Genomic DNA, 22720 nt, shown 5'->3' with positions numbered 1-22720 from the left:
GTAGGGATAATTGGCATACATTTTAAGAAACGGAAGATGTCAAGTAAATTGAAGAAACCGGCACATTTTGAAGAATAACAGTCCTCCATATTTCAGTTGATTTGCAATAACAAGATAAAGCTTATAATTGCTTAATATAGCAGGAATTCGTGTGGCACAGGAGGGAGGGAAGTAGGTAGTGGAAGGGAGAGAAGGATAAAGGAGGGAAGTAGGTAGAGGAAGGGAAGGCAGGAAAGGATAAAAGGGTTAAGGAGAAAGGGAAGGATAAAAGGGTAAAGGAGAAAGGGAAGGATAAAAGGGTAAAGGAGAAAGGGAAGGATAAAAGGGTAAAGGAGAAAGGGAAGGATAAAAGGGTAAAGGAGAAAGGGAAGGATAAAAGGGTAAAGGAGAAAGGGAAGGATAAAAGGGTAAAGGAGAAAGGGAAGGATAAAAGGGTAAAGGAGAAAGGGAAGGATAAAAGGGTAAAGGAGGAAGGGAAGGATAAAAGGGTAAAGGAGGAAGGGAAGGATAAAAGGGTAAAGGAGGAAGGGAAGGATAAAAGGGTAAAGGAGGAAGGGAAGGATAAAAGGGTAAAGGAGGAAGGGAAGGATAAAAGGGTAAAGGAGGAAGGGAAGGATAAAAGGGTAAAGGAGGAAGGGAAGGATAAAAGGGTAAAGGAGGAAGGGAAGGATAAAAGGATAAAGGAGGAAGGGAAGGATAAAAGGGTAAAGGAGGAAGGGAAGGATAAAAGGGTAAAGGAGGAAGGGAAGGATAAAAGGGTAAAGCAGAAAGGGAAGGATAAAAGGGTAAAGGAGAAAGGGAAGGATAAAAGGGTAAAGGAGAAAGGGAAGGATAAAAGGGTAAAGGAGAAAGGGAAGGATAAAAGGAGAAAGGGAAGGATAAAAGGAGAAAGGGAAGGATAAAAGGAGAAAGGGAAGGATAAAAGGAGAAAGGGAAGGATAAAAGGAGAAAGGGAAGGATAAAAGGAGAAAGGGAAGGATAAAAGGAGAAAGGGAAGGATAAAAGGAGAAAGGGAAGGATAAAAGGAGAAAGGGAAGGATAAAAGGAGAAAGGAAAGGATAAAAGGAGAAAGGAAAGGATAAAAGGAGAAAGGGAAGGATAAAGGAGGGAATGATAAAGGAGAAAGGGAAGTAGGTAGAGGAAGGGAAGGAAGGAGAAAGGAAAGGGAAGGCGGGAAGGAGAAAGTAGAAAGGGAAGGAGAAAGGAGAAAGGGGAGGGAGGGAAGGTGAGAGGAATAGACAAGACAACGACGAGGAAGAGGAAGAGGAGCAGCAAAATCTACCGACGTCCCTTGGCCCCCGAGAAGGAGAAAAGGGAGAGGAAAGAGGAGAGGCGACAGTACCATTCTGGCAATGTCAGAGTAGAGGTGACAGGGGCCAACGGGTGCGTTTTGACCCCCGTGATAAAGTGTGGGAGGAAGATAGACCGACAAGTGCACTCTGTCGCTCCCCGGGACACGGCATCCAGTTATGGTTGTGGTCGTGGTGGTGGCAGTCGTCTTTTGGTAGCTGGTGGTTGTGGTTGTGGTTGGAGGCGATATCTGTGGAAGATGCTTACATGTGTTGGTGTTGTGGTAGTTGTAGCAAAGGAATAAAACGATGGCGATACGGTGATTCAGAGTGTAAAATCAGCTTGAATTCGTATTTTGTTGTGCGTGCTATCGCCGCGACACAATGACTGTATGAAATTGTGTAAGCATCGCGACTATATAGCAACATGACACTGTTGCTAACCGAAATAGTTTTCGTATTGTGGTCAAGGTTATTGTGTGAGAGTTGTGTGTGGTGATGGTCAGTGTGTTGTGCAAGCAGACAGTGAAAACTTTGTTGGTTGATAATGTCACCAATATTTTAGTAAATGAAATTAACTTGTATTTCTTTCAAAAGAATTTATTCGGTAGCATTGTCAACAGAAAAAAACAACTAAATTTTGGCAAATAATGAGAAAAGCAAGATAATTGTGGTGAGATCATAAATTCATTTATATATATATATATATTTTTTTCCCGCGCAACATCCACGGCCGTAAGTCGCGTGGTGAGAGAATAATTAACGGTACATTCTGACGTACGCAAAGTCGAGATAAAAGACTGGCGTACAACGGAAGGAATGTGACGTCAGGTACATTTGTGCTTTTCCTTTTCTCGTCTTTTGTAGCGTTCGATCCTTTAGCTTTGGCTAATTCTACACTAAGCAGTATTCGATTCCTTTTTAATCAGTTTTAAATCGCTTCAAGACCAACTTTTCCCCAGTTACGTTTAATGCTCATTTGGCGTCATTTGATAGCATGGCCAATCGGCTATCTTCTTGTCTTTCTCGAACAATCAGTAAATTTCAAGGAAATAATTAATCTACCTGCCTATTAGATACAAGTGTTTGGGACCCAATATTCTCGATGTCCCATTGAATACAAAATAGCTTATTTCCTGTGAATTCTTATGCCCAAGCTGCAAATATATATATTTTTTAATTATTACTTTTGTAAACCGACGAGCGGCATCGCTACAGGAGCCATACGTACTCCTGTTCAAGTCACTTCAAGTCCACTATTAATGTTTAGGTAATCTTCGGTTTATATTTTCATTTATAGACCCATTTTTGTCAGTTCTTGATCGTCAGGAAGGAACGGATATCTGGGGAGTATGTGTGTGTGGGGGGGGGGGGTCTATACCTGTGGGGGGGGTCTATACCTGTGGAGTGGGCGGGGAAGGTTAATCGATACCTGGTCTATATACCTGGGGAGTGTGGGGGAGGAGGGGTGGTCTATACCTGAAGAGGGGGTCTATACCTGGGGAGTGGGGGGGAGGGTTAATCGATACCTGGTCTATATACCTGGGGAGTGTGGGGGAGGAGGGGTGGTCTATACCTGGGGAGTGTGGGGGAGGAGGGGAGTGGGGGGTCTATACCTGAAGAGGGAGTCTATACCTGGGGAGTGGGGGGGATGATCGATACTTGGAATAAATGAAATTTATATTATATATATATATATATATATTATATATATATATTATATATTAGGGAATATTATCTACGGATACAAAGAGGGGGGAGGACCTAGAGGGGGCGTGGTGATGAAAAAAGGTTAATTAAGACCCACTGCTTTCGACGATCTGGCACGATGGCACGTTCATCCCTCGAAATTCACCTCGTCAACCTTTCTCTACGTGTTTAGATTACATTTAAACCACCAATAGCATATAACGGAACCAAGAATACCCTAGAAAAAAAAGATGGCCCGATAAAAGATCAAAGATCCCACCGCAATCAACTGAATAATCTTTGCTCGCGTAGCTCCCGGTGTAAATTTTCGCTCACTGACTGTTATAAATTTGTCATTCTGTATCACGTTATGAAATCAAACTCAGGTTTTGATTAATCGTTTGCTACCAAACCTAGCGCTAACCATTGTCTTGATAGTTTTATTGTTAAACAAAATAAATTGTCGATTAAAGATCTCAGTTATCTTAAAGCCGTCATGTTGAATCCGTTTCTCGATTTATTAGACGATTTTAAAGGCTTACCCCGACGCTGTCTTTTGGCCACCAGATCACTTAAACGCAATCCGGACATTTTAATCACCAAAGCTGACAAAGGCAATAACGTTGTCATCCTTGAAAGATCTGATTATATACGCAAAGCGCATTCCCTTTTGCACAACTCCACGTATCAAAAACTGCTTTCCAACCCTTACCCCGCGGTTATTGATTATTTTCGTAAAAACCTCAAGCTTATTGCTGCTAAATGCCCTAACCCCATTTGTTGATCGCTTTAGAACGATTAATCCTTTGATTCCGTATTTTTATGGCCATCCAAAATCTCATAAACAGGGCGTTCCGCTAAGGCCTATTATTTCGCCTTTTAACTTGGTCATCCGCCTATTAGATTCTTAGTTAGCGAGCGTTTTGTCTTCATTCATGGGATCCTTTTCTGATAGTCATATTAAACATTCGATGGATTTCATGGATAAAGTTGGAAGTTTCCCGACGCACGGTAAGAAACGTTAGTTTTGATATGGATTCCTTATTTACAAATGTCCCGCTTGATGACGTGCTAGATTTTCTTGAAAGGAAACTTTCTTCGTTTCATCAGAGGATCCCTATTCCGGTCAATTGCTTTATCGATCTAATTCGTTTGTTTGTCACGAATAATGTCTACTTTTGACGGCGATTTCTATAAGCAAATACATGGTATCGCGATGAGAAGTAGCCTTAGCCTGGTTCTTGCAAATTTATATATGGAAATGTTTAAATCTGAATTACTTTCGTCAGTCTTCCCGTCGAACACGATTTGGTTTCGCTATGTTGATGACATTTTTACTATGTGGCAAATGAACCGTTCGGATTTCGATGATTTTTTTCAATAGACTCAATAACCTCGCTTGTACTATTAATTTTAAAGTAGAATGGCAAGACTCAGGCAAATTACCTTTTTTCAACGTTCTTTTATCCAATGTTAATGACGCTTAAATTTTGTTTATCGTAAACCCACCCACACCGCTAATTATCCTCATTTTTTCTCGAATCACCCGCTTTATATTATGAAATCAGTTGTCTCGTCAATGTTCCTGAGAGCTTAAAAGGATTTGCGATAACGAATTCATCGATCGTTATTTTTGAGAGATTCAAAATTAGGATATCCTCATTTTTCTTAAGCACATTCATCTGCGAAATGGACATTTTATAATCATTTCCGTAAAGCGCAACAGGAGTGCCAATAATCTCTTAATTAGTCCATACAACTCGTCCCTCGATGAAAAACGCCGTATGTTTAACGGAGCTGGCACTGACATCGTTTTAACTTACCCGAACACGTTGCGTAATACTTTGGTTAGGCATGATATAGCTAGTGTTGCTCTTGACACCTCTTCAGGTACTTACACGATTCCTCGTAAGGATTGCCCGAAATTTTACATGGGCGAAACCGACAGAACTTAAAAAAACAAAAAAAAAAAACAAAAAAAAAAAAACAGACGATGTCAGATACGGCAGATAATCTACTGCTTGTTTTATTAATTTACGTGACGAAGATCAGTCAAATTGGAATGGCGCCAAATAATTTAATAGATCGTCAAATTCGTACGCGAGAAAAATAATCCAAGCCCTTCTAATTAGTAAATTGCCTAACTTGAGTGCTGGCCAATGGGGGTTGGATGATCTTCCCTCATTACTAGTTAAGACTTTGACCTTGACCTGACCTGATCAAATCTTGATCTCTCTCTCTCTCTCTCGCACTACATACCCTGATAATTTTTTACTGTACTTATCTGATGCTTACACTGACCGTTATCTCGCTCAAACGTACCCTACTTAAACCGTGCAGTGTGATTGTTACGCTTGCACAGATTAGATTGTGTATATCCGGGCTTATCTTTAAATGATAACACGACTTATCAAAAAACGCCCTACAACTTACTCTTAAAACATTATACGCATGGCTCTCTAGCGGAACATAGTAGAGTTAAATAATTTATGACCATGCAGGAATTTCGATTTCATGTATGTTCGAAACGTCACGTCATAAAACCTACAGAAATGAAAGTTAGTATACGGTACGTATATTATATATATATTAAAACTGTTTTCAGCAAATTTAGAAAATGACAGATTTGCTTTTTCCTCAAAATAAACCTTATTTGTTTAGTATTTTCCTATTTTACTTGATATTTTTGCACAGCGATGCATAGTTTAAAAGCCTGTTGCCTGTAACGTCACCTTTACAGTTACCTACCGATATGCCAGCCTGTGTGGACAAACCGTAACCCGGTCTTAGTAAGGGTGCAAAAAAAATTGTGAATTTCAAAAATTCTGTGAATAGTCTTAACCTCAACGTGTATTTTTATGGTCTGTTAGGTTTACTAAACAAAATTGAGGATAAACTAATTAAACGATATGCATATGTAACATCAAATCGCCTTTCTCATGAATTTTTCAAGCTTCTTTGTTGGGTCTTTGTGTAAGATTAATCAATGAACAGAATTCTATGGCCTATTAAACCCGTCCACGGTTCCATATTTCAAAATAAAGTGTTCTACAGGGAAAACCCTCGCCTTCCTCTTTTTAATGGGTACCCAAAAAGCCATAAACAGAGCGTACCTTATGCCTCATCATCATCATATCTCTTCCGGGGGATCTGTGACTTACCCTCTTGTTTCTCGGTGGCAGTCTCTCTCACTCGCTTCTTGGCACCTGCTCTCCTGCTCACCTGGGCCGCTCTCAGGACTTCATAGCCCGGGTCCACAGCCATGATGAGCCTGGATGTTGAATCTTGATGTCCTCGCTATCTTTCCGTGGAAGTTCCTCCCTGTAGGATCAGTCTTCCTTGGCCCACTGTTTCTGCAGCTGATTCTTCAGTCTCACAGCTACTTCCAGACATTCTGTGTTGCCATAGGTTCTCCTCCCTTTCCCAAGTTCTATCCTACTTGTTCATAGAGTACTTGAGTAAGATTCTGTGGTGGCAGCATTACTTGGCACATCAAGAAGCATGCCACAAAAACTGAATTCAGTCTGCAATGTTGATTAATGCCTAATAATAGCTAGCATTCAGTTAATCCATGCAGCTTCAAGATCATACCACCGAGCATGGCTAATAACTTGTGTGGAATTCATGACGAGCAGATTGCAACAGGAACAACGAAGGGAAGGACAAGAAAACACACAAATATGCCGAAGGCCATTTCGCTATTGCTTCGTTAGGGCATAACAATAGCGAAAAGGCCTTCGGCATATTTGTGTGTTTTCTTGTCCTTCCCTTCGTTGTTCCTGTTGCAATCTGTTCGTCATGAATTCCACACGTGTTCTTTAACGACGATAGCGAGGGGCGAGAATTCACACGACGAAAGCTACAAAGCACAAAAACCGCATGAGGTTCCTGAAGGAGTGCGTGAAGGAGCAGGTTCTCCCTCGCAGCACACACCCCATCTCAAAGGAAAGTCTCACCCATTTCCTGAGAGTGCTAAATGTTACTTAAGGGAATGGATTACTGAGTGTATCGACGAGATGGAGACGCTGAGGAGCCGCCTTCCGGGAGTTCATGTTCCTTACAGACTCGTCCTCGAGCTTAGAAAAGAGGACGAGGCACAGAAGGCGAGACACGAGGTTATTGGAGGAAGCTTGTACCAACAGTGGGTGGTCTGAAGTGGTGCATGATGACCTGATAATTAAGCTATCACACAAACCTCTCACAGACGCTCAAAGGCAAGCATTGTCTTTAGGTTTAAAATTCGATACCGGTACCCCTCGGAAAGGCATGGCTGACTACATCGAGTCCAACTACCGCAGGAATCTCTCCGCAATAGAAAGAGGGTGTTGCGACCTGTGCAGTCGCCAGCGCCAAAGGTCATGAGCCTGCCATTCCTGCTAGGCACACCAAGGCCCTACAGGAACTTGGCAGAGACGAATCCATCGTCATTGCTCCGGCTGATAAGGGTGGCGGTGTCGTAATTAACACAGATTGTCTCTACGATAGAAATACTGCTCCAAAACGTTTTTTTTCTTACAGACAAGCCGAAAGCGGGAATGCGGAGGCAAGATCCCTAGAATTCAACAAAGCAGCAAGGAAGCTCCTTTATTTGTCCATATGCCCTGACGAAGCAATAGCGAAAAGGCCTTCGGCATATTCGTGCGTTTTCTTGTCCTTCCCTTCGTTGTTCCTGTTGCATGGCTAATAAGCCAAGATGATCCAGGAATGACAGAATCCATGCCTAGCCGTCTGCATGGAAGAATACAGCGTATGACCTCAATATGTCTAAGTTTGCACCATGACCCTTAGTCGTCTCCCACTGAGTAGCCATGCTATTTCAGTTCATGTTATATAACCAGTAAAATCTTTGAACTTTGGCAGAACCCACATTGTGAAACTCAAGTGGCAGCAGCATTGGTCTCTTAGGCTTACAAAAGAGACCCTACCCTACATAAGAAAATAAGGAAAAAAAAACTGATGTGCTACATATACATACCTTAATACTTTGACTCCCTCCCATACCACACGCGTCCCCCCTGAACTCCATGACAAGACCACCAACAACTGTTCCAGTTGAAGCCAAGGCACATGATTGTTCGAATTGGTGGCAGGTTTTCATTTCCACCCTCCCTCTTCCTCACCCACCTGTCTGTATACCCAATACAGTGCAGATTTGTATTATTCCTGGGGACGGTATATTTGTCAATTGTAATTACTGTGGCGATAGGCGGCATTTTCGATTGTTACTGTTCTCAGCTTCACGGTTCCGTACCAGACATAACAGAGCAAGGACATGTTTTTGTTCTGCTGTGGCCAAATGTGACCTGTGCTTGCCTGATCACCCAGACAATGGATTCTACAAGGACCTTTCGATTTCTAGTGAACAAGTGCATGACCTTGTTCATAAAATATTTATAAGGATCAAAAGAAACTTAGTGAAAGAAATTTGAAAAAAAAAGAATACATACCACATACACGGGTAGTTATATGAGGAATCTGTGTAGTCTATATGCTTACCGCATCCAAAGCAAATAGGTAAGCTCTGAGCTACATTTCAGCAAATTATTTGACAGAAAATCTTATTATATAATGAAGACCCAGGCCAGTTTCTCTCTGTAAATGGAGATGCACATCACGGCAAGTGACATGAATATCGAAAACGAAGGAACAAAATAATAAGCAAAGTGGCAATAAAGTAACTAATCTGTAGAACTTACAACACAGCCATCTATGTGCATACTTCAAGAGGGATACAAAGCTAGCAACACACAGGGACAAATACCGTCTTGTGTTTTCAAGTCCTGAAGATGGCCCCGCTTAAAGAAACTAAACGAGCCCCAAAATGAAAAGTAGGTCGAAATAATATCTACGCACAGTGTAAAAATGAGGAAATTCGTACACACTAAACACACGGTAAGCAACTCCCTAGGAAATGTGTTGAGTGCAAACTCTACATTATGTGCATACTAGCCGAACAATAGAAGAAAAACCAAAGAAGCAATAGGTCGTTCTGCCCTCTCAAAACGCCATTCCATTTCCTCACCTTAACAATGAGGCAGATTTTATCTTGGAAGGGTAAATGTGGCAAGGTATGGTGTACTCCTTCATTGGCTCTCACGCATCCTCCTACATATACCATAACCATGGCACACTATCAGCCTCATCAACCATTCAATTTAATCAAATCTGATGAAAATTCGATGCCAGTAGAAAGTTTAAGGGACATTGTAATATCAGTTAGGCAAAATGGAATCCCTGACAGCATAGGGTTATCAGTGCTATGTGTATAGTATCTATAACCGTTCCCAATAAGCGAAACAATCTCAATGCGTTTAAGACTGCACTCCTAGTCCTGCGCAATTTGGATATTTTTTAAAGCAAATTTTCGCGCATCCTTTCGGCCGCTGAGACCAGGTTGTCTGACGGAATTAACACAACTATGTAGACCTGTTAATAACAATATCTCGGGGATTTCCCTCGAGAACAAGGACGATATCTGGATAGTAGAAGCACAGGTAATACAGGTTACCAGGTTTCTGAAAGAGGCCCGGGGTGAAGCAATGCACTTTCCAGGGGTTTTTAAGCTTGGGGGGATCTACTAGGATGGACATACCTGAACAGGATCATCACTATGAAGCAGAGAACAGCCGCCACTTACTGAACATCTTCGGAAGGTACAGAGCGGAGCTATTCGACCGTGGAGCTCAGAGATTATCCCCTACTACAACTACCAGGGTTGCAGCAATGTAGCTAAATATTGGAGGGAAGAAGTAGCTTGTGCTATCAGCCCTGCAAAAAACAACACCCAAAACACTGTCACCTTTGTGAAGAGGTGCGTTAGTTGCAGAACACACCATAATTATCCCCACAAGCTGCCACGCACTTATCCTCCTCTGCCCCGCTGTTCCCATGCCCATGGAGTGATGCTCATCCCAGCTACACTCCTCCCAGTACCATGTGGTCTACAACCCGTAGGAATTTTACATTTCCCCCCCCCCCTTAAATACGCGTGTATGTTTGTTTGCATACCTTCCTCCTCCCTCTTTTCATTGTCTACGATATTTTACACACACACACAAAGATCCCTCTGCAATAAATTGAATAATCTTTGTTCGCGTAGTGCTTGGTGTAAATTTTCGCTCACGGACTTTTCATTTGTCGTCATATTCCCTATTGCGATATGAAACCGAATTCTTGGGTTTTGGTTTATTGTTTGCTACCTAACCTAGCGTTAATCATTGTCTTGATTATATTAAAGGTCTTGATACTTTTATTGCTAAGCAAAATAAATCGTCGATTAAAGATCTCAGTTATCTTAAAGGTGTCAGGTTGAATCCGATTCTCGATTTATTAGACGATTTTAAAGGCTTACCCCGATGTTATCTTCTGGCCACCAGATCACTTAAACGCAATCCGGACATTTTAATCACCAAAGCTGACAAAGGCAATAACGTTGTCATCCTTGAAAGATCTGATTATATACGCAAAGCGTATTCCCTTTTGCACGACAACTCTACGTATCAAAAACTGCGTTCAAACCCTTACCCCACGGTAATTGAATCTTCTCGTGAAAACCTCAAACGTACTGCTGCTAAATACCCTGACCCCAAATTTTTTGATCGCTTTAGAACGACTAATCCTTTGATTCCGTATTTCTATGGCCTACCTAAAACTTGCAAACAGGCGTTCTGCTAAGGCCTATCATTTCGCCTTTTAACTCGGTCACCCGCCCATTAGATTCTTGGCTAGTGAGCGTTTTGTCTCCATTCATGGGATCCTTTTCTGATAGTCATATTAAGCATTCGATGGATTTCATGGATAAAGTTAGAAATCTGCCGACGCACGACAAGAAACTTGTTAGTTTTGATGTGGATTCCTTATTTACAAATGTACCGCTTGATGAAGTGCTAGATTTTCTTGAAAGGAAACTTTCTTCGTTTCATCAAAGGATCCCTATTCCGGTCAATTGCTCATTCGTTTATGTTACAAATAACGTCTTTACTTTTCACGGCGATTTCTATAAACAAATACATGGTATCGCGATGGGAAGTAACCTTAGCCCGGTTCTAACTACTTCGGTCAATCCTTCCGCCGGACACGATTTGGTTTCGCTATGTTGATGACATTTTTTCTATGTGGCAAATGAACCGTTCAGATTTCGATGATTGTCTCAATAGACTAAATAGCCTCGTATGTACTATAAACTTTGAAGTAGAATGGGAAGACCCAGGCAAATAACCTTTTTTCGACGTTCTTTTATCCGTGTAAATGGTTCGCTTAAATTTTCAGTTTATCGTAATCGAATCACCCGCTTTACATTTAGAAATCAGTTGTCTCTCAATGTTCCTGAGGGCTTACAGGATTTGGGATAATGAATTCATCGATCGTGATCTTGACATTATTTTTGAGACATTTTCAAAATTAAGATATCCTTGTTTTTTCTTAAATCAGGCACATTCATCTGCGAAATGGAAATTTTATAATCAGTCCCGTAACATGCAACAGGAAAGTGCCAAAAATCTCTTAATTATCCCTTACAACCCGTCTCTCGATGAAAAACGCCGTATGTTTAAAGGAGCTGGCACTGACATCATTTTTACTTACCCGAACACGTTGCGCAATACTTTGATTAGGCATAATATAACTAGCAGTGCTATTGATACCTCTCCAGGTATTTACACGATTCCTTGCAAGGATTTCCCGAAATTTTACATCAGCAAAACCGACAGAACTTTTGAAAAAAGAATTAAACAGACGATGTCAGATACGTCAGAGAATCTAATGCTCGTTTTATTAATTTACGTGACGAAGAACATCAGTTAAATTGGAAAGACGACAAATTAATTCATAGATCGTTTCCAATTCTCATTGTGGCTATTTTCATTTTCCTTTTTGTGTTCACGTGATTGTGTTTGTGCTTGTGTTCACACACACACACACACACACGGGAGAACGTATTCTAATATGTTGTTTATTAGGTTTCAAGCTAGTGATGCACGTGGTGATAAAAGCTGACGAGAACGGCTTTTGAATCAGATAAAAGTGAAAGCAAAGCACTCTTATGACAAAGTGGCAAACATGATAATAAGACTGGCAACTATTAAATAATGGCTGTGTGGTTGTTGTGTAGAGAGAATGTTTGAAAAAAAACTAGTTTAGAAAGTTACGTTCAGATCATACATTCGCATTAATAGTGTCCATCGCGTACATTGATATCTTGTTGGTTTATCAGAAATAAAATAAAATAGACGGTCATCATGCCTCAGAGAATCCTGAGCTGCAGAAGCGCCATCCTCGTGGCCTACTTAGGTCTCCTGCTGTACCATGAGTTCCTTCGTGGTTCGAGCACGGAGCCTCAGGTGCAGGTGGAGGCCCAACAGGACACCTCTGCCCCTGGCCCGGTCCATGTCCCAAGCTTGGTCCTTCCGGAAGCCACGGAGATCCTGGGCGGCCTGGGGGAGAGCGAGCCAGGGGGCGTGACGCTAACGACGACCGGGAGCGCCGAAAAACTGCAGCAGGCCACGCAGGTTCTCCAGAATGTCGGCGAGTGGTTCGGCAACCACGAGGTCATGGCCACGCTGACGGAGGCCAGGCTGGAGAGCATCGAGAAGCGGCTGGAGACCTTCTCGCGGATGGTGGACAACTTTTCCAAGGGACTCGACCTCACGTGGAAGCAAATTGACTTCGTCAACAAGCACTACACAGGGGAAGTGGCCACGAAGCTGGAGACGATGATGTCCTCCGTGCAGTACTTCCACAAGCAGCTGGAGACACTGAACTTGCAGCAGAGAACCGACATCGACGCCAGCCAACAAATGGCTTCAAACTTCCTCTCCGTGAACAGCAGACTCGCAAAACTGGAGGAGAAATCGGAGGAAGACAACGCGGGCATTCGTAGCGTCCAGTTCGACTTGGAGGAACACCTGCCGTTACTGAGGTCGATGGTCAAGGAGGAGGTCCAGGCTCACCGCGTGCCCGAGGACCTCGACTCGCGCATGGTGGCCGTGGACGAAGCCACCGTGGCCACCATAAACAGGATGGGCAATCTCGAGGCCAAGGTCGCCGAGTCCGAGAGGCTGCACGCAGAAATCCTCAGCCTCACCGACAGCCTCATCAGGAGAGACAACGAGATAAACAACCTGACGGCGCTGCTGCTGGATCTCGTCAAATCCGTCCACACAACCCAGAGGCATCCGGGGGTTCCACTGCACCCAGGTGAGTTTTGATATCCATTTCGGAATTACAATACTCTGGCACTGAAATTGTGCGCAATGTATAGAGACATAATTGTACTTCCCCCATCAACACAACCTGAAATAGTTTGCAATACCATAATTCCTTATTAATATAATAAACTTGTTTTTTGCACAGTTCCCATTCAATTGAAATCTCTTTTCAAGGTACAATTTTTAAAAGGAAAAATCTACTGTAAACTAAACGACACCATTGTATAAATCGTACTTTCGCTTCTAAAATACATTATACTTGTAAAGTGAATACAATTTGGTTACAGAGATTTTTATATACACTGATTCTCTACATACCTTGCCTCCTTCGGGAATCCACAACACTCGCTTATCAATACTGTTTCAGTGTATTCAACCTTAAATACCCTAAACTTTATAAGAATCAGAGGCCGACAAGATCATTAAGGGCAGTCCACAACAATTTTAATACTATACTTAATATCAACAAAAACTACACATCTAACAAAATATCTAACATTTACATACCGTGAACCAACAGCAATATCAATTATACAGACTAGTTATTAAATTAAACAATAACTACATCTCTTAACTGCGTATCAACTACATAACAATATCGTAACAAGGTACGCTAACTTTTACACACCTTGCATCTCATCAACAACAGAGTGCCGCTCCCCTTACCTTCGTGTGGGCCAACTATGCCTCGCGACCACCCGCACGCCCACGCCCTGGAACCACGCCCGCGACGCCTGCCTTGGCTCGGGGGGTCAGCTCGCCCTGCCCTCCAACCTGACCCTCTTCGCACGCTACCTCAGATCCAACAACGGTAAGTGGAAGGAAGATGACAATGTACCTTTGGAAATTCAACGCGTGATGAAATACCGATCCTTCTATTGGAAATTTAGAATCGGATGACTAAGTATTAAGAGTAAAAAAAAAATGACTGGCGCATAATCAACAAGGTTACGTATTTTTTTTCAGTTTCGGGCGAGGTGTGGGTGGGCGGGTCTGAGTTGATCTGGAGTTTAGATCCGCAGTCGTCCCCGCCCACGCCCAAAGAGACGGGCCACCAACAGACTACTTCTATTACCCCTGGTAGTCAAACCGAAGACGCTGCGGACGACTCGACACTACGAAAAGCTAACCAAGACTCCAATTCGTCCGGGCCGGGCAAACAAAGCACAGATTCCGCAGGTACTAAGCCCGCAGGTCCCAAGCAAGCGGAATCCCCGAGACAAGACCAGTGCCTGGCTGTGGTGCTCCGGCAAGACGTCCACGCGGTACTGAGGCTGTGCGGGGATCATAACATTGCCGTGTGTCAGCAAAATACCTGACGAGGGGGTGCTGACGTCGACAAAAAAGCTGGTCTCTAAGTATGTGATATCGTAATAAAAACAATAGAAATACCTATTACTATTGCACAATGTGATGCATCGACACATTTATGATCGTTTGTGATATCGGAAAAATATGTGTAACATATACAAATAAGCTATGTTGATTCCTTCCTAATATATAATCATATACATATATACGTAAAGAAAATGTACATGCCACTGCCCAGATTTTGGTATTTCTTTCTTTAGCATGTAATACATATAAATTCCATATGTGACAATGGATTCCAGATGTCCTACAAAAAAGTGGTATGCAATAACCAAAGTCACGGTCGAAACAAAATAAATAACAGTACACACGTTTTAGACTTTTTATTGTCTTCCTATAGCCTATCCAAGCCTGCAACATTCAGAGTAAGCCATTCACATACAAGTTTTAGAGTATATGCAGGCATATCCAAATTATTTGGTCGACAAAATATTTGGGTAGTTGCATGTTTAACAGATGGTTTGGGTATGTGGCCGTGCAGTTTGGTTGGCTAGTAGCTTCGTATTTTTTAGCTGACTGGTAAATAGGTGACTGAAATCTGTACTTGTATATGACGGCCAACCCTTACCAGGCCTAGAAAAACAACAAACAACGGAAGACTATATCAATTAACCTGAGGGATAGTTACTACCCATCTCTTTCTCTCATTATCCATCACTCCCTCATCACTCCCTCATCACTCCCTCATCACTCCCTCATCACTCCCTCATCACTCCCTCATCACTCCCTCATCACTCCCTCATCACTCCCTCATCACTCCCTCATCACTCCCTATTCTCGAGACACCAATCGAAGGCGTTTTGGAAGAGCTTGGCCCAGGGCGCGGTGAGTCTCGCCTGCGCCCCTGGCTTGGTGGACAGGGGGGGCGCTAGGTGAGGCCACTGCCAGGTGACGACACAGCGCTCCGGGTGGGGCATGAGCGCCAGGTGACGCCCGCAAGGAGAGGTCACACCTGCTACGCCACCTGAGATTGGGATTATAACAAATTGTGTGATTATAAAACCATTGAATCAAAGAAACCAATTGATTATCAGAGTATGTGCCATAGAGTATATGATATAGTGATAAGTAGTCAGGACTAATTCGAGGTGGGATATATTATGCAAAACATGATTAATTCACTAATGAAGGATATTGAAAATGTTTTCATTAAGACTAACATAGCAACACTGATGGGGAGGCCTGACATGTGTTAATTTGGATGGAATATATTAAATATTAAGTATGACAATGCTATGCAAAACCACAAAGGAAAACACGAATCCAACTACACACACAACCCTCGCCTTAAAAAAATCAATAAATTCGCAAGAAAAAATAAAAATGATAATAACAATGATAATGATAATGATTATAATAATGATAACACCACTAACAACAGCAAGAACTACATAATACAACTACAACAACAACCTTGCGAGCCATTGGGGTTCATCGGGTACTCCTCCGTCACGCTGTCCCTGCCGTCGAGGTACCGGAGGGCGACGCAGCCAGACTTCTCGAGTTGCGGCAAGACGCCCTTGGAGCGGTAAGTGAACTGCCCTGGGGAGGAATCGCAAGTCATCTGAGGAATCTTTGTGCAGTGTAGTGTGTGGCGAAGGCTGTGCAGTCTTGTCTAAAGAGAGAGAGAGAGAGAGAGAGAGAGAGAGAGAGAGAGAGAGAGAGAGAGAGAGAGAGAGAGAGAGAGAGAGAGAGAGAGAGAGAGAGAGAGAGAGAGAGAGAGAGAGAGAGAGAGAGAGAGAGAGTGTGTGGGGGGGGGGGGTGAAGGCTGTGCAGTCTAGTGTAGTGTGGGAAGGCTGTGCAGTCTAGTGTAGTGTGGGAAGGCTGTGCAGTCTAGTGTAGTGTGGGAAGGCTGTGCAGTCTAGTGTAGTGTGGGAAGGCTGTGCAGTCTAGTGTAGTGTGGGAAGGCTGTACAGTCTAGTGTAGTGTGGGAAGGCTGTACAGTCTAGTGTAGTGTGGGAAGGCTGTACAGTGTAGTGTGGGAAGGCTGTACAGTGTAGTGTGGGAAGGCTGTACAGTGTAGTGTGGGAAGGCTGTACAGTGTAGTGTGGGAAGGCTGTACAGTGTAGTGTGGGAAGGCTGTACAGTGTAGTGTGGGAAGGCTGTACAGTGTAGTGTGGGAAGGCAGTACAGTGTAGTGTGGGAAGGCTGTACAGTGAAGTGTGGGAAGGCTGTACAGTGTAGTGTGGGAAGGCTGTACACTGTAGTGTGGGAAGGCTGTACAGTGTAGTGTGGGAAGGCTGTACAGTGTAGTGTGGGAAGGCTGTACAGTGTAGTGTGGGAAGGCTGTACAGTGTAGTGTGGGAAGGCTGTACAGTGTAGTGTGGGAAGGCTGTACAGTGTAGTGTGGGAAGGCTGTACAGTGTAGTGTGAAAGGCTGTACAGTGTAGTGTGAAAGGCTGTACAGTGTAGTGTGGAAGGCTGTACAGTGTAGTGTGGGAAGGCTGTACAGTGTAGTGTGAAAGGCTGTACAGTGTAGTGTGAAAGGCTGTACAGTGTAGTGTGGAAGGCTGTACAGTGTAGTGTGGAAGGCTGTACAGTGTAGTGTGGAAGGCTGTACAGTGTAGTGTGGAAGGCTGTACAGTGTAGTGTGGAAGGCTGTACAGTGTAGTGTGGAAAGCTGTACAGTGTAGTGTGGAAAGCTGTACAGTGTAGTGTGGAAAGCTGTACAGTGTAGTGTGGAAAGCTGTACAGTGTAGTGTGGAAAGCTGTACAGTGTAGTGTGGAAAGCTGTACAGTGTAGTGTGGAAAGCTGTACAGTGTAGTGTGGAAAGCTGTACAGTGTAGTGTGGAAAGCTGTACAGTGTAGTGTGGAAAGCTGTACAGTGTAGTGTGGAAAGCTGTACAGTGTAGTGTGGAAAGCTGTACAGTGTAGTGTGGAAAGCTGTACAGTGTAGTGTGGAAAGCTGTACAGTGTAGTGTGGAAAGCTGGACAGTGTAGTGTGGAAAGCTGGACAGTGTAGTGTGGAAAGCTGGACAGTGTAGTGTGGAAAGCTGGACAGTGTAGTGTGGAAAGCTGGACAGTGTAGTGTGGAAAGCTGGACAGTGTAGTGTGGAAAGCTGGACAGTGTAGTGTGGAAAGCTGTACAGTGTAGTGTGGAAAGCTGTACAGTGTAGTGTGGAAAGCTGGACAGTGTAGTGTGGAAAGCTGGACAGTGTAGTGTGGAAAGCTGGACAGTGTAGTGTGGAAAGCTGGACAGTGTAGTGTGGAAAGCTGTACAGTAGTGTGGAAAGCTGTGCAGTTTAGTTTGTGTAAGGGTTTTAATGTAGGTTGCTGTAAGCGTCAAGTTTGCAGAGTAATGCTACTTTTGTTATTGTTAAGCTAAACGTGATAACACTTGTATGTTGGGAAGAAACGTTGCTTTATGATGAAGCCAGACAGTCCAAAGAAAATATGTAAACCAGAAATATTCCCAGGACGATGCAAGTAAACATTATAATGAATCGATTTTGAAAAGCTTAAAATTCCGTTTCGAATTCAATCCCTTGGTATTTTGAAGCTTTTGTTTGATAATACTGAAGACAAAATACTATTATAATAGTTTCCTATAATACCTTCACTTATTTCTCTCTCTCTCCGTCTATATCTCTTCCAATTCCCAGGATATACCACTAGTAAGAGCTGAGATGGCTTAATAATAATCTTATTAACGATAATATGGCAATTCCTAAGACATGAGAACAGTCATGTACAGTTTATTAAAAAAGGTAAAAAACTTTTTTCATTGACTTCATTGATTGTTTAAATAAATCAAAGTGATGCAAGATATCCACGTCCGGTCATTCGGCTATCTATAATAGATTAAAAAATGTATAATTACATCTCACCTTGCCCGGATACAACCCATACACCGAACGTATATCCAGCTACTCAATAACACTAGTCAGTCTAATATCAAATCAACACAAACATACCAAACAAATAATACCAAATAAACTCCCCTCTTGCATCCCACGTTTAAACTCCTCTAGACATTAAAATCTTATTCAAAATCTTACCTTCCCCATGCGCCACCCACACGCCCATCTTAGCCCCGCCCATTCCCTTGAGCAAGACGGACTTGGACTCCTCCACCAACACCCGGGACCAACGGGACTCGAAGCGGCCGGACGTGTTGCGGGCGAGGCGGACGGAGGGAGCGGCCGGTACTTCGGCTGCGGTCACTTCGTCTGCGGGAGAATGGGTAAAGAGAGGCCAGATTCTGTTTAAAATGTCTACAGTCTATAATAAGCATGGAATTTGCAATAGGGCGACATTTTTGAAAAACTTACTTCTATTTTAGTCATGTACATTGATAAATTTAACAAAGTTATTGTCAAAACTACAATTTTATGTCCTTTTTTCGCGCAATGATACATTTTGCAAAACTTTACTTGCATAGCATTTCTATTTCCAGTTTTTATACCATGGGGCAAAGGTGAGTATGGATTACGAATGCTATTCAACGTCGGAAATGGAGATGGCAGTCTGATAAAATGGGTTATGGAACATTAGAAAAAAAATGGGCGGTTGAAATAAATGGGTTTTACAACTTAATAATGAACATACGTAAAAGGAGGAACTAAAAAAGGTATTTTCGGTAGGGAATATTTTGCATTATCGTTTATAGTTTAGGGGAATATTTTAGTCTTTAATTGAGACAAAAAAGTTGATTTCCCGACAGTGCTGGCTGATGACACATTGGCAGGCAATAATGATAATGATAATGATGTAGATAATAATATAAACAATAATAATATAAATAATAATAATAATAATAGAGTTAATAATAATATAGATACTAACAACAATAGTAACAATAATAAAACATGCTAACAACTATTTCAAAAGAAAACAAACAAAAACAAAACACTTTACCCTTCGCCTCAGACGGGTCCAGCCAGCCGAGGAGGGCCATCAGCTGGCACCCGTTGCACACTCCGAGCGAGAAACTGGTGGCCCGGTTCCTCCACGCTTCCAGGGCTGCTCTCAGGCCCTCGCCCCCTCGTATGGCAGCGGCCCAACCCACGGCGGACCCCAGGACGTCTGTGGGGGAAGAAAGTAAAGAATTTACAGGGGGGTTGTCGTCAGGGGGTTGGGATATGCGAGGAAGGAAGAGAAACGGCGATGCGAAATATGCAGGAGGTGAAAAAAGTGGGGTAAAAAGACGATCTCTCTTCTCCGGAGATCACCAGTTTTATTTCTTCAAAAATTAATATAAAATAATAATGCTTTTAATAACAATGATACTAAGGAATAGCAACGACTTCACGAACAATAATGATAATAAAATACCAATAACAATAATGACAATGATAATTGAATAATAAAAAATAATAACAGCAATAACTATAACAATTAAACAGCAACAATAACTAAAAAAAAAAAAAAAAAAAAAGATTACAATGACAAACATCAACCCTGCTCACCGGCATAGCTAAAGCCTCCGGGGAAGACGACGCCCCTGAAGGCCTCCAGCCGCGCGCCCCCAGCCACCAGGTCGGTCATGGTGACGTCATCGACCCGGAAGCCCGCCTGCAGGAGCGCCGAGACCATCTCCCTGTCGCCGTTGCTGCCTTCCTCCCTCACGACGGCGACGCGGGGGACGTACGGGGCGAGGGCGTTGGGACCTGGGTGAGGAGGAGGGGGTGGGAGTGGGGAGGAGGAGGAAGGTGGTGGTGGTTACGATTTTCTGGTTGTAAAATGAATGGGTATTGTTGGGTCGTGACTTGGGTTATGTTGGTTGATCATACCGTGACTATTAGCATTATTCTTTAGTATTCTAGTTGGAGGTAATATATGTAATAATTACGAGGCATAGATAAGACAAAAAAAAAATAGTAATAACGAATAAAACCGAGCACATAGTCTGCTATAATCCACAACCACTACCCCGCCCCGCCCCCTTTCCTCCACAACCACCTAACCTACCCATCACGAAATCCCTATAGGTAAAAGGAACGTGGTAGGCGTGGTGTGTCCTGGTCGCCACGCCCTCGAACTCAGCCCTGGCGCAGTCGGGGTTGGCTTGTCGGGTCTCGAGGCGGTAGCTGGTCTCCTCCCAAAGACGAGACGCTTCCAAGACGGTCAAATTCACCGTTTCTTGGCCGTCGACTTTGACCGTGATCTGGGTTGGATGGGAGGGAATTAATTGGCTTGGTTGGTGGTGGGAGGGAATTAATTGGCTTGGTTGATGGTGGGAGGGAATTAATTGGCTTGGTTGATGGTGGGAGGGAATTAATTGGCTTGGTTGATGGTGGGAGGGAATTAATTGGCTTGGTTGATGGTGGGAGGGAATTAATTGGCTTGTTTGGTGGTGGGAGGGAATTAATTGGCTTGGTTGGTGGTGGGAGGGAATTAATTGGCTTGGTTGGTGGTGGGAGGGAATTAATTGGCTTGGTTGGTGGTGGGAGGGAATTAATTGGCTTGGTTGGTGGTGGGAGGGAATTAATTGGCTTGGTTGGTGGTGGGAGGGAATTAATTGGCTTGGTTGGTGGTGGGAGGGAATTAATTGGCTTGGTTGGTGGTGGGAGGGAATTAATTGGCTTGTTTGGTGGTGGGAGGGAATTAATTGGCTTGTTTGGTGGTGGGAGGGAATTAATTGGCTTGTTTGGTGGTGGGAGGGAATTAATTGGCTTGGTTGGTGGTGGGAGGGAATTAATTGGCTTGGTTGGTGGTGGGAGGGAATTAATTGGCTTGGTTGGTGGTGGGAGGGAATTAATTGGCTTGTTTGGTGGTGGGAGGGAATTAATTGGCTTGTTTGGTGGTGGGAGGGAATTAATTGGCTTGTTTGGTGGTGGGAGGGAATTAATTGGCTTGGTTGATGGTGGGAGGGAATTAATTGGCTTGTTTGATGGTGGGAGGGAATTAATTGGCTTGTTTGATGGTGGGAGGGAATTAATTGGCTTGGTTGGTGGTGGGAGGGAATTAATTGGCTTGGTTGGTGGTGGGAGGGAATTAATTGGCTTGGTTGGTGGTGGGAGGGAATTAATTGGCTTGGTTGGTGGTGGGAGGGAATTAATTGGCTTGGTTGGTGGTGGGAGGGAATTAATTGGCTTGGTTGGTGGTGGGAGGGAATTAATTGGCTTGGTTGGTGGTGGGAGGGAATTAATTGGCTTGGTTGGTGGTGGGAGGGAATTAATTGGCTTGGTTGGTGGTGGGAGGGAATTAATTGGCTTGGTTGGTGGTGGGAGGGAATTAATTGGCTTGGTTGGTGGTGGGAGGCAATTAATTGGCTTGGTTGGTGGTGGGAGGCAATTAATGGCTTGTTTGGTGGTGGGAGGGAATTAATTGGCTTGGTTGGTGGTGGGAGGCAATTAATTGGCTTGGTTGGTGGTGGGAGGCAATTAATGGCTTGTTTGGTGGTGGGAGGGAATTAATTGGCTTGGTTGGTGGTGGGAGGGAATTAATTGGCTTGGTTGGTGGTGGGAGGGAATTAATTGGCTTGGTTGGTGGTGGGAGGGAATTAATTGGCTTGTTTGGTGGTGGGAGGGAATTAATTGGCTTGGTTGGTGGTGGGAGGGAATTAATTGGCTTGGTTGGTGGTGGGAGGGAATTAATTGGCTTGGTTGGTGGTGGGAGGGAATTAATTGGCTTGTTTGGTGGTGGAAGGGAATTAATTGGCTTGTTTGGTGGTGGGAGGGAATTAATTGGCTTGGTTGGTGGTGGGAGGGAATTAATTGGCTTGGTTGGTGGTGGGAGGGAATTAATTGGCTTGGTTGGTGGTGGGAGGGAATTAATTGGCTTGGTTGGTGGTGGGAGGGAATTACTTGGTTTGGTGGGTGGTAGGAGGGATTTAATTGGCTTGGTTGGTGGTGGGAGGGAATTAATTGGCTTGGTTGGTGGTGTGAGGGAATTAATTGGCTTGGTTGGTGGTGGGAGGGAATTAATTGGCTTGGTTGGTGGTGGGAGGGAATTAATTGGCTTGGTTGGTGGTGGGAGGGAATTAATTGGCTTGGTTGGTGGTGGGAGGGAATTAATGGCTTGGTTGGTGGTGGGAGGGAATTAATTGGCTTGGTTGGTGGTGGGAGGGAATTAATTGGCTTGGTTGCTGGTGGGAGGGAATTAATTGGCTTGGTTGGTGGTGGGAGGGAATTAATTGGCTTGTTTGGTGGTGGGAGGGAATTAATTGGCTTGGTTGGTGGTGGGAGGGAATTAATTGGCTTGGTTGGTGGTGGGAGGGGATT

The 22720-nt window shown here is 43.5% G+C and overlaps 2 protein-coding genes across 6 annotated transcripts in view; one reads left to right on the top strand and one right to left on the bottom strand.

The window, feature by feature from the left end:
- Positions 1-1449: 1449 nt before the first annotated feature.
- Positions 1450-14647, top strand: LOC138864733 (uncharacterized). Its single transcript, XM_070132974.1, has 4 exons — positions 1450-1504; positions 12190-13172; positions 13833-13994; positions 14150-14647. Exons 2-4 carry the CDS (start codon positions 12215-12217, stop codon positions 14500-14502), a joined length of 1473 nt encoding a protein of 490 aa, XP_069989075.1. The 5' UTR covers positions 1450-1504; positions 12190-12214; the 3' UTR covers positions 14503-14647.
- A 215-nt stretch (positions 14648-14862) lies between these two features.
- Positions 14863-22720, bottom strand: part of Pfas (phosphoribosylformylglycinamidine synthase) — a 43524-nt gene continuing 35666 nt past the window's right edge. For 4 of the 5 annotated variants that reach the window (XM_070132969.1, XM_070132972.1, XM_070132970.1 and 1 more), the window contains exons 23-28: positions 20466-20661; positions 19964-20164; positions 19413-19580; positions 18554-18724; positions 15968-16096; positions 14863-15518 (exon numbers count right to left, since the gene is read on the bottom strand). In XM_070132969.1, the coding sequence (XP_069989070.1) occupies positions 15319-15518; positions 15968-16096; positions 18554-18724; positions 19413-19580; positions 19964-20164; positions 20466-20661 (1065 nt within the window). In that variant the 3' untranslated portion in view covers positions 14863-15318. The remainder of the gene's footprint in view (positions 15519-15967; positions 16097-18553; positions 18725-19412; positions 19581-19963; positions 20165-20465; positions 20662-22720) is intronic. The other variant, XM_070132973.1, reaches the window with a different exon arrangement.

This window comes from Penaeus vannamei, chromosome 18 (genome assembly GCF_042767895.1).
Source record: "Penaeus vannamei isolate JL-2024 chromosome 18, ASM4276789v1, whole genome shotgun sequence".
Lineage (NCBI taxonomy): Eukaryota > Metazoa > Arthropoda > Malacostraca > Decapoda > Penaeidae > Penaeus > Penaeus vannamei.
The sequence above is the reverse complement of the archived record's forward strand: the minus strand, read 5'-3'. Positions and strand labels throughout refer to the sequence as shown.